Here is a 12,654-nt window from a genome sequence, read left to right as displayed (position 1 = left end):
TAAATTTGTCCAATTAAAGCTTTTTATGCTCCACACATATTTTTACTACCATCAGTTGTCAACACATCTTAGCAGATTCCACTTCAGTTGTTCTGTAGTTCTTTCCCAACCTTTTTGAAATATTCTCACCTGTACTTGTTCCATAAACTATTCCACTATTCCACAAATTGTTCCACTATTCCACTAGTTCCACTAGACTCTTCATAGAGTCTAATTCTTTAGTCACTTCAGACTGGGCATTTTCTCCTCAAAGAAATGATAACACCTGAATAACATCAGTAATATGTGTGGACCCATTAAGAGCCAGTGAAAACCACTCAAAATAATCTGCTTTGTTTTTTTAATTGACTGTTAATGTGGTTCCCAATGTTATTAGCTTTTCAAGCAATAGTCCTTGCCAAAAGAGTAGTTAAGTTTATTTTCTCTGGACACATTTCTTCAGATGTTGCTGTTAAACAGGATTTAATGAACTCACCATTGGTAAATTGTTTTCCTTGCTTGGCTAACAAATGAGCAACTTGGAAACTTACTCATTTTCATGTTTTTTAATTTTATATTTTAAATTTTCTAAATTTTTGACCATTGTTTTTCTGTGAGTTGGGAATATTGTGATGAGTATTTAGTTTGGTGATGATATATATTGTATTCTTTTAGCACAGCTATAGTGTCATTTCATAATAATCACAATCCTTTGTCATCTAAATTTGATAACAAAATAATCCACATGCCATTGTACCTTAAAAGTGCAACATTCAAAGTCTACCTTTCTCTTCTTTTCTTGATTTGTCATAATGGTATACACTGGTAATAAGCACATAAATTGTAATGATCTAGCAATACACACATCACTCAAAACACTTTCACATTAAAACAATGTCACTGTGATTTGTTGTGCACCAAGAAGCAGTATGAAGCTGAGACTCAGTTCTTTTTTTGCAGCATGAAAGCAGCTATAGACATCAGGTAAATTAATGAATGTGGCTGTATTCCAATAAAACTTTATTAATAGACACTGAAATTTAAATTTCATATGATTTTATGTGTCAAGAAATATAATTTTTGGTTTACTTTTTCTCAATTATTTAAAAATATAAAAATCATCCTTAGCTTGCAAGCCATACAGAAACAGGTGGTGGGCTGGATTTGGCTCACAGGCTGAAGTTTGCCAGCCCCTGCTTTAGACCATGGTGAGTAGGTTGCACTTCACGTCAGTTCAGAAGGCCTGTTTACTGTGTGTATAAGAACGTTTTCCCAAAAAGCCAGTGCAGGCCCTGAAAGCATTAACCAAGCAGGTAGGCTAACATGATGCATCTCCTTGCAGGATGGTACCCGAGTCGCAGGGAAATGCGGTGGTTACTGTGGGAAATGCACTCCATCCTCTGGTACTGGCCTGGAGGTGCGAGTTTTATAGCTAAGGTAAGTAGTCCTATGTCTGTCTGTCTGTGTATTTGTCTTTTATTTTTTTCTGTAGCCTATATGAGCAAATGTGGGAGGATCAGGCAGGGTTACAGTTAAGCATCTTGAAGCTGACCCAATACAGTTCTACCTTTTTATCTCCTGCTCCTCTGTCCTCACGTGACTGAAGCCATCAGTTCTCTGCCATTAGACATGGCTTCCCCTCTACAGAGCTGGCCTATTTATTTATTTGCTTTTAGATTTTAGATTCAGGAGGTACATGTGCAAGTTTGTTACACTGATATAGTGTGTTGAGATGTAGGCTTCGTTTGAACCCATCACCCAAATAGTGAAAGTAGTATCCAATAGATAGGTTTCCCTTCCCTTCCTCCTCCCTTTTGGAGTCGCCAGTGTCCATTATTTCAATCTTTATGTCCATGTGTACCCAGTGTTCCACTCCCACTTATAAGCAAGAACATATGGTATTTGATTTTTTGTTTCTGTGTTAATTCACTTAGGAAAATGGCCTTCAGCTGCATCCATATTGCTGCAAAGGACATGATTTCATTATTTTTTTATGGCTGCATAGTATTTCATCATGTATACAGACCACATTTTTAAAATCCAGTCCACCATTAATGGGTACCTAGGTTGATTCCACTTTTGCTATTGTGAATAGTGCTGCAATAAACATGTGAGTGCAGGTGTCTTTTTGGTTGAATGATTTATTTTCTTTTTGATATATACCCAGTAATGGATTGCTGGGTCAAATGGTAGTTCTATTTTTAGTTCTTTAAGAACTCTCCAAATTGCTTTTCACAAAGGTTGAACTAATTTACAGTCCCACCAACAGTGTATTCCATTTTTCTCTGCAATCTCACCAATATCTGTTATCTTTTTACTTTTTAAGAATAGCCATTCTGATTGGCATGAGATGTTATCTCAGTGTGGTTTTGACTTGCATTTCTGTGATGATAAGTGATGTTCAGCATTTTTTCTTATATTTGTTGGCTGCTTGTGTGTCTTCTTTTGAGAAGTGTCTGTCCATGTCCTTTGCCCACTTTTTAATAGGGTTATTTGTTTTTTTCTTGTTGATTTGCTTAAGTTCATTATAGGTTCTGGATATTATTCCTTTATCAAATGTATAGGTTAAAAATGTTTTCTCCTATTCTGTAGATTGTCCATTTATTCTGTTGATAGTTTCTTTTGATGTGCAGAAGCTCTTTAATTTAGTTAGGTCTCCATTATCAATTTTCATTTTGTTGCATTTGCTTTTGAGGACTTAGTCATAATTTGTTTGCCTAGGCCAATGTTCAGAAGAGTATTTCCTGGGTTTTCTTCTAGAATTTTTATGTTTTGAAGTCTTACATTTAAGTCTTTAATGTATCCTGAGTTATTTTTTGTATATGGTAAGAGGTAAGAGTTCAAATTCATTCTTCTGTATATGGCTAGCCAGTTTTTCCAGCACCGTTTATTATAGGGTGTGCTTTCCCCATTGTTTATTTTTGTTGATTGTGTTGAAGTCCAGTTGGTTATAGATGTATAGCTTTATTTCTGGGTTCCTTATTCTGTTCCATTAATTTATATGTCTATTTTAGTACCAGTACCATGCTGTTTTGGTTACCTTTAGTTTGCTGCCTTAGAGTAGAGTTTGAAGTCCAGTAATATGATACCTCTGGCTTCATTCTTTTTTTTTTTTTTTTTGAATTAAAAAGAACTTCTTTTTTTTATTATTATTATACTTTAAGTTTTAGGGTACATGTGCACATTGTGCAGGTTAGTTACATATGTATACATGTGCCATGCTGGTGTGCTGCACCTACTAACTCGTCATCTAGCATTAGGTATATCTCCCAATGCTATCCCTCCCCCCTCCCTCTCCCCACCACAGTCCCCAGAGTGTGATATTCCCCTTCCTGTGTCCATGTGATCTCATTGTTCAATTCCCACCTATGAGTGAGAATATGCGGTGTTTGGTTTTTTGTTCTTGCGATAGTTTACTGAGAATGATGGTTTCCAATTTCATCCATGTCCCTACAAAGGACATGAACTCATAATTTTTTATGGCTGCATAGTATTCCATGGTGTATATGTGCCACATTTTCTTAATCCAGTCTATCATTGTTGGACATTTGGGTTGGTTCCAAGTCTTTGCTATTGTGAATAATGCCGCAATAAACATACGTGTGCATGTGTCTTTATAGCAGCATGATTTATAGTCATTTGGGTATACACCCAGTAATGGGATGGCCGGGTCAAATGGTATTTCTAGTTCTAGATCCCTGAGGAATCGCCACACTGACTTCCACAATGGTTGAACTAGTTTACAGTCCCACCAACAGTGTAAAAGTGTTCCTATTTCTCCACATCCTCTCCAGCACCTGTTGTTTCCTGACTTTTTAATGATTGCCATTCTAACTGGTGTGAGATGATATCTCATAGTGGTTTTGATTTGCATTTCTCTGATGGCCAGTGATGATGAGCATTTTTTCATGTGTTTTTTGGCTGCATAAATGTCTTCTTTTGAGAAGTGTCTGTTCATGTCCTTCGCCCACTTTTTGATGGGGTTGTTTGTTTTTTTCTTGTAAATTTGTTTGAGTTCATTGTAGATTCTGGATATTAGCCCTTTGTCAGATGAGTAGGTTGCAAAAATTTTCTCCCATGTTGTAGGTTGCCTGTTCACTCTGATGGTAGTTTCTTTTGCTGTGCAGAAGCTCTTTAGTTTAATTAGATCCCATTTGTCAATTTTGGCTTTTGTTGCCATTGCTTTTGGTGTTTTGGACATGAAGTCCTTGCCCACGCCTATGTCCTGAATGGTAATGCCTAGGTTTTCTTCTAGGGTTTTTATGGTTTTAGGTCTAACGTTTAAATCTTTAATCCATCTTGAATTGATTTTTGTATAAGGTGTAAGGAAGGGATCCAGTTTCAGCTTTCTACATATGGCTAGCCAGTTTTCCCAGCACCATTTATTAAATAGGGAATCCTTTCCCCATTGCTTGTTTTTCTCAGATTTGTCAAAGATCAGATAGTTGTAGGTAAGCAGCATTATTTCTGAGGGCTCTGTTCTGTTCCATTGATCTATATCTCTGTTTTGGTACCAGTACCATGCTGTTTTGGTTACTGTAGCCTTGTAGTATAGTTTGAAGTCAGGTAGTGTGATGCCTCCAGCTTTGTTCTTTTGGCTTAGGATTGACTTGGCGATGCGGGCTCTTTTTTGGTTCCATATGAACTTTAAAGTAGTTTTTTCCAATTCTGTGAAGAAAGTCATTGGTAGCTTGATGGGGATGGCATTGAATCTGTAAATTACCTTGGGCAGTATGGCCATTTTCACGATATTGATTCTTCCTACCCATGAGCATGGAATGTTCTTCCATTTGTTTGTATCCTCTTTTATTTCCTTGAGCAGTGGTTTGTAGTTCTCCTTGAAGAGGTCCTTCACATCCCTTGTAAGTTGGATTCCTAGGTATTTTATTCTCTTTGAAGCAATTGTGAATGGGAGTTCACTCATGATTTGGCTCTCTGTTTGTCTGTTGTTGGTGCCTCGACACATACACTCTCCCAAGACTAAACCAGGAAGAAGTTGAATCTCTGAATAGACCAATAACAGGAGCTGAAATTGTGGCAATAATCAATAGTTTACCAACCAAAAAGAGTCCAGGACCAGATGGATTCACAGCCGAATTCTACCAGAGGTACAAGGAGGAACTGGTACCATTCCTTCTGAAACTATTCCAATCAATAGAAAAAGAGGGAATCCTCCCTAACTCATTTTATGAGGCCAGCATCATTCTGATACCAAAGCCGGGCAGAGACACAACAAAAAAAGAGAATTTTAGACCAATATCCTTGATGAACATTGATGCAAAAATCCTCAATAAAATACTGGCAAACCGAATCCAGCAGCACATCAAAAAGCTTATCCACCATGATCAAGTGGGCTTCATCCCTGGGATGCAAGGCTGGTTCAATATACGCAAATCAATAAATGTAATCCAGCATATAAACAGAGCCAAAGACAAAAACCACATGATTATCTCAATAGATGGAGAAAAAGCCTTTGACAAAATTCAACAACCCTTCATGCTAAAAACTCTCAATAAATTAGGTATTGATGGGACGTATTTCAAAATAATAAGAGCTATCTATGACAAACCCACAGCCAATATCATACTGAATGGGCAAAAACTGGAAGCATTCCCTTTGAAAACTGGCACAAGACAGGGATGCCCTCTCTCACCGCTCCTTTTCAACATAGTGTTGGAAGTTCTGGCCAGGGCAATCAGGCAGGAGAAGGAAATAAAGGGTATTCAATTAGGAAAAGAGGAAGTCAAATTGTCCCTGTTTGCAGATGACATGATTGTTTATCTAGAAAACCCCATCGTCTCAGCCCAAAATCTCCTCAAGCTGATAAGCAACTTCAGCAAAGTCTCAGGATACAAAATCAATGTACAAAAATCACAGGCTTCGTTCTTTTTGCTTAGGATTGCTTTCGCTTTTAGGCTCTGCTTTGGTTCCATATCAATTTTAGAATAGTTCTTCTTCTAACACTGTAAAGAATAACATTGGTAATTTGATGGGAATTTTGTTGAATCTGTGTATTTCTTTGGGCAGTATGGACATTTTAATGCTATTGATTCTTCCAATAGATGAGCATGGAACGTTTTTCTATTTGTGTCATCTATGATTTCCTTAAGCAATGTTTATAATTCTCCTTGTAGAGCTCTTTTACCTGCTTGGTTAGATGTATTCCTAGGTATTTTATTCTTTTTGTGGTGACTGTAAATTGGATTGCATTCTTGATTTGGTTCTCAGCTTGAATGTTATTTGTGTATAGAAATGCTTCTGATTTTTGTACATTTATTTTGCACCCTGAAAATTTACTGAAGTCATTTTTCAGGTCTAGGAATCTTTTGGTGGAATATTTAGGGTTTTCTTTGTATAGAATCATATTGTCAGTGAAGGAAGATAATTTGACTTCCTCTTTTCCTCTTTTGATGTCTTTTCTTTCTTTCTCTTGCCCGATTGCTCTGGCTAAGATTTCCAATACTATGTTGAATAGGAGTGGTGAGAGTACACATTCTTGTCTTGTTCCAATTCTTAGGAGGAATGCTTCCAACTTTTGCCTGTTAAGTATGATATTGGCTGTGGGTTTGTTAGAGATGGCTTTTATTTTGAGGTGTGTTCTTTTGATGTCTTATGCCTTGTAGGTTTTTATCATGAAGGGATGTTGGATTTTATCTAATGCTTTTTCTGCATCTATTGATATGGTCATATTGTTTTTGTTTTTAATTGTTTGTGTGGTGAATCACATTTATTGATTTGCATATGTTGAATGATCCTTGCCTGCCAAGAATGAAGTCCACTCGATCATGGTAGATTATCTTTTTGGTATGTTGCTGGATTCAGTTTGCTAGTATTTTGTTGAGGATTTTCATGTCAGTGTTCGTCAGGGATATTAGTCTGTAGTTTTCTTTTTTTCTTGTGTCTTTGCCAGGTATTGGTATCAGGATGATAGAGGTTTCATAGAATGAGTTAGGAAGGAATATCTCTTCTTCGATTTTTACAAAATTGTTTCAATAGGATTGGTACCAGCTCTTTGCAGAGCTTATTTAAAAGCCTGTTTATTGGGCTGCATCTCTAGGGGTCCTGCTTCATTAGGTCTCTGGTGGATTCAGGGATCTGTAATTTTAATACAGAGAATTCTAATGCAAGTGAATCACAGCTCATCCTTTGAGAAATACATCCCAAGAATGTAATAGTAAAACCACAGTGGCATTTGTTGAGCAATATTTCATTGAATCCTCACAACAAAACTGTGTGGAGGAGCTGCTATTTTACATATGAGGAAGCTGAGGCCCACAACAATTAAGTAACTTGCTTAAGATCATGATGAAGCTGGGCACGGTGGCTCATGCCTGTAATTCCAGCATTTTGGGAAGCTGTGGCAGGCAGATCACTTGAGGTCAGGAGTTTGAGACTAGTCTGGCCAACATGGTGAAACCCCATCTCTACTATAAATTCAAAATTTAGCTGGGTGTGTTGGCACATGCCTGTAGTCCTAGCTACTTGGGAGCCTGAGGCAGGAGAATCGCTTTAACCTGGGAGACAGAGGTTGCAGTCAGCCAAGACCACGCCACGCCACTGCACTCCAGCCTGGGTGACAGAGTAAGCCTCGGTCTCAAAAAAAAAAAAAAAAAAGAAAAGGTAATGATAAATTCCCTCGGCAGAACTCAGAGTGTCCCACACTAAAGCCAGTGCTCTTAATCACTCCACTGTGCCACACCCCTGTTACTCATAGTGTGGTCCAAGAATCAGCTCGATCAGCTTTACCTAGGAACTTGTTAGAAATGCACAATGTCAGGCCTCACCCTATACCTGTGAAATCAGAATCTGCATTTTAACAAAGTCCACAGGAGTCATGCATGTTAAAGTTCGGCAATCCCTGACCTGAGTACATTATGCCAGAAAGTGATTCTTCTGCTGAGTAAAAGACGGAACTGGTCAGTCTTTTTATCATCCCCATGTCTTCAGCTGCAAGGAATGAGCTCAACCAATTCATGTGACCCTCCTGCATCTTCCCTCAAGCTTCCAGTAGCCCATTACCGTGTAAGGCTCTTGAAGATCCTGATACAAGAGTGCCTATTTGACATTTAGGATTATTTCTGTTACAAGGAGCTAAGGAAATGAAGGAAATTTGTTATCTTAAGTAACTGAGATATCCAAGAAGTATTCTAGCTTCAGGCATGGCTAGATCCAGAAGTTCAGTCATCAGTACTCTCTTTCTTCATCAATCAGCAATGATTGCCTCTTAAATGGATTCATTCTCAGGCAGATCATTGCCCCCCACACCATGGTCCTGGGCAGCTCTAGGATTACATCATTCTTCCAACTTATGATTCAAGTAAACACTCATCCCCTAGCATGCATTCTGCAAAATAACTCTGTTTAGCTCTGGTTAGGTCGCATGGTCACTTTTGAACAAATCACAACATCCAAGGATCTGAGATCATGTACCCACCTAGAGTCAGGTGATTGACAGCTTCAGTTGGAAGAGGGATGGTTCCCAAAGGACAAGAAGGCATTTTATTATCAGAAAGGGGGAGATGGGATGGAGGCATGGAAAAATCAGCAGGTATCCACTAGAGATCACCATTATATATGTACTTTATATATTTTGTATCTAAGAAGATAAATTTTATATAGCACATATATACAATATTTACGTATATAAACATATATTTATAGAAAAAAGACTAGAAGGAAATACCAAAATACCAATATATGAAGAGCAGTTATCTCAGGTGGGGGGATTTCAGGCTAGTGGGTTTTTAAATTTTATTGTTTATTACTTCCCTGAAACCTCCAAGTTTCTTACAGCAAAGAAACATTACTTTTAAAATCTAGGGCCAGCATGGTGGTTCATGCCTATAATCCCAGCACTTTAGGAGGCTGAGGCAGGAGGATTACTTGAGTCCAGGATTTTGAGACCAGCTGGGCAACATAGTGACACTCCCATTTCTGCAAAAAAAAAAAAAAAAAAAAAAATTTTAATTAGCTGGGCATGATGGTTTGCACCTGTAGACCCAGCTACTTGGGAGGCTGAGATGGGAGGATTGCTTGCCCAGGAGGTCAAGGCTGAAGCAAGCCATGATCATGCCATTGCACTCCAGCCTCGGTGACAGAGTGAGACTGTGACTCAGAAAAAATAAAAATAAAATCTAGAGAAAATAATAAGTGTTAATTTTAAATTCTATATGTAAAAATTTATCAGTTGCCTATTCTTAACTTGCAGTATTTGAGGCAGAAGGTTTATATTTTCTGGTTTGTTTATTTCAGGTGCTTTGAAGAGGAAGCCATTATGGATGGATGAAGGATAGTAATGCAATACCTCCACCTTAATTTGGGTGCATGTGTATGTGTGTGTGTGTTTGTGTGTGACTTGTATGCTTGTGTGTGTAAATGTGTGTACATATACATATATACATATATACACATACATATATACAGATATATGTATGTATATATGTAGACTATCCTAATGATGTAAAGTTTAATATTTATGTTTGAAATTATTTATTGTGATGTAATATTTTTGTACGTAAAATGATTCTATTATGACTGCCTTTGCATGTAGTAATATGACAAAGTGATCCTTCATTATCACGGTACACTATTGTTTACTTTTCATCTGTAAATGTTTTATTGTTACTTTTTTAAAATGAATTTTTTTAAAACAATCTAGCCATCATCAAGGTGCTATAAGAGTTGTATAAAAGATATTTTTGGCATTTCTAGGCAAGTATCAGCCAATAAGTATGTTAGTGATATCACAGATTGTACCAACTATTAACTATGTTAAATAAGTATTCAGTTTCATGTGATCTCTGGGAAAAAAATATGCTGCCTTGGTGCTAATATTGTATGTATTTAAATGATCATCCGACTCAGAAATATAAACACTTTTAATGAAAGGGAGGAACAGAAGGACAATTTCCAGTGCACAGAATCACTTGGATGAAATAAGACCAGCTCTTTACCCTTATTTTTGGATATGCCTTTTTTGGAAGAGACTTAGACTTTATCCTTATTGTTGTTAGTGTTGTTAATATTCGTTGCTTCAGCCCACGGTGCCTTGGTCTCTCCACAATCAAATGGAGGATCCCCCAAGCAGCTTCATTACAGAGTGATATTGGGAAAGTGAGATCCTCTCACCATTTTGCCAAGATACTCTAAAATGACATCCAAGTTTACCAGTAGAAAGACACAGGATGCACAGAATGGGCGTGACCTTCAACTCACGAGCACACCTGGAGAAATTCAGAACCAGGTTCTGAATCATCACAATTGCCTTTTGCATGAAAACATCGGCTGGTGATGTGACTTCTCTTCAGGCCATGAGCCTAACACCCTGCCGGTTTTCATGCCCGCTGCAGTAATGGACGTTTGTGTGAAGAAATGAACTGTGGAGTACAAAATGCTTTGAGTCTTTCCGATTGCTCATTAATTCACTTTTTTGTTACTTCTTTCCAAAATGGAAGTGCTGAAGCCATGGTCTTTCTGCCCCTCCAAGCTGATGAAGGGAAGCCTTTGCCAATGGCCCATGGAAGACACTTGGTTTGAGAAACCCTGCCCACTTCCAAAGACCAAAGAGATTAGGAAAAGCCTGGCAGTATTCTCCAACTCCAAACAAGCTCTAGAGTGCTCCAGGAAAAGTTATATTCAGTATATGAATAAGTGTTATTCTCCATTATTAATGTGTTCTGAAAATATATTATGAATAAATACATCACCACACCCAAACCATTTGTGTTTCACATAGTTTCTGGACTCTTGAGTCAAGTTGGAGTAAAAATGTCTCTAGTTTCCAGATGGAGAAGAAGTGAAGATTTTATTTATTTCATTTATTACAATTGCCATTCTAGAGACAGATGGGGATGGGGCTTGTCCATAAGATCTGTCTTTTCATCATGCAAGTCAATTAAAGTGGTTCTTCTGGAAACTGGGAACTTACCCCTCTTGGGAAACAAATGAGCAAAAAAACAAAATATTTAGGTGGGCTTTGGGTGCTTAATTGTTCATTTTGTGCGTAGTTCTTACCCTGTATGGTGTCCAGGGAAAAAGAGCTTTTTAAACATGTCTACTAGAAGCAAATGATCATCGAACAGCCACCATATGCCAGGCCTTTCACTTTTATTGTTTCACTTCATCCTCACAACCACAAAATACACTAGGTAATAGACTAACCTTCATTTGATGGTAAGGAGACAGAGTCTTAGAGTTACAAACAGGCTAAAGTTCACACTCAGTGAGTAAGTAGTCGTCTCCCAAAGAACTCTGGCTCTGATTGGGTCACATGACCACTTCTGGATCAATCACAATATCAAGGGGCCTGGGATCCTGTGCCAGCCTAGAGTCAGGTGATCAACAGCTTCAAGTGAAAAAGAGATGGTTCAAAGAAGAGAAAAGGGGAGATAGGATGGAGATACGAAAAAAGCAGGCATCCACTCAATTTCCCATTGTGTGTGTGTGTGTGTGTGTGAACACATGCATGTGCCTGTGTACAATCTCCAAATCGCAGAGCTTACACCAAAGTCCTACCCCTTGCCATCACTCAGCATCATTTGAGGCCTCAGTTCTCTTCCTTTCTCTGGTATTTACTAACTGTATGATCTTGAGCCTTAGTTTTTTCATGTGTAAAATGAGGCTATTGATAGTCCTCCCACTTACCTTCCAGGATAGTGTTTTCTCATATCCCTTTTAGCCCTGCATCAGTGCTAGCAAAATAGCTGCCCTCAATATGTGCATCAGCAAGCTTAAGCTGACAGCAGTGAAGGCATGGGCTCCCTAATCAGTTAGGAATTGTGTTCAGCAGCTAATTAGAGATCTGACTGCAAGGGCTTACATATTTAAAAGTGTATTTCAGGTCGGGCACGGTGGCTCACGCTTGTAATTCCAGCACTTTGGGAGGCCGAGGCGGGCGGATCACGAGGTCAGGAGATCGTGACCATCCTGGCTAACACGATGAAACCCCGTCTCTACTAAAAATACAAAAAAATTAGCCGGGCGTGGTGACGGGCGCCTGTAGTCCCAGCTACTCGGGAGGCTGAGGCGGGAGAATGGCGTAAACCCCGGAGGCAGAGCTTGCAGTGAGCCGACATTGCGCCGCTGCACTCCAGCCTGGGTGACAGAGCGAGACTCCGTCTCAAAAAAACAAACAAACAAAAAAAAAGTGTATTTCATTGTTATGTAAAAGTATATTTCATTGTTATGTAGGAGGTAGGCAATCCAGAACTAGCATGGCAGCTCCACGACTTCATCAGGGACAGAGTTCATTTCTCTTTCTCCTTCTCTCTTCATTCTTCTGTATTTCAGTATGGCTGCTAGAGCTCCAGCAATCACTCCCAAATTTCCAGGTGACTGGAAAAAAAAATAATAATAGGAGTAGGGAAAAGAGTAGAAGGTGGCATATTTTCAGTTCTCTATTGTTCTTTTAAAGAGGTTTTTCAGAAACCTTACCTAACAAATTTTACTTATATCTCCTTAGCCAGAATTTAGTCATGTGGCTGTAGGAGTAGTGGGGAAATGGGGTTGTTTCACACAGTACCTTGCCATAGAAAATAAAATGAGTCATCTGTTCCTAGGAAAGAAAGCAAAATGAATTTGAAAGAGGCAATTACCAGTCTCTGCAATAGATCAAATACAGAGATTGAAGAGAGAAAGTTTTGGAAGCATTTATAGAGTCAGTAAGAGATAAATGAG

At 38.4% G+C, this 12,654-nt stretch overlaps 1 protein-coding gene across 3 annotated transcripts in view; it reads left to right on the top strand.

Annotated features, from left to right (window-relative positions):
* Positions 1 to 10,695, top strand: part of ADAMTS9 (ADAM metallopeptidase with thrombospondin type 1 motif 9) — a 175,637-nt gene extending 164,942 nt beyond the window's left edge. For all 3 annotated transcript variants that reach the window (XM_003811598.6, XM_063602800.1, XM_003811597.5), the window contains 2 exons: positions 1,322 to 1,416; positions 9,232 to 10,695. In XM_003811598.6, coding sequence (XP_003811646.2) covers positions 1,322 to 1,411 — 90 coding nt within the window. In that variant the 3' untranslated portion in view covers positions 1,412 to 1,416; positions 9,232 to 10,695. The remainder of the gene's footprint in view (positions 1 to 1,321; positions 1,417 to 9,231) is intronic.
* The last annotated feature ends 1,959 nt before the right edge of the window (positions 10,696 to 12,654 follow it).

Source organism: Pan paniscus, chromosome 2, assembly GCF_029289425.2.
Source record: "Pan paniscus chromosome 2, NHGRI_mPanPan1-v2.0_pri, whole genome shotgun sequence".
Classification (NCBI taxonomy): domain Eukaryota; kingdom Metazoa; phylum Chordata; class Mammalia; order Primates; family Hominidae; genus Pan; species Pan paniscus.
Note: the sequence above shows the minus strand (reverse complement) of the source record. Positions and strands in the feature narration are given on the sequence as shown.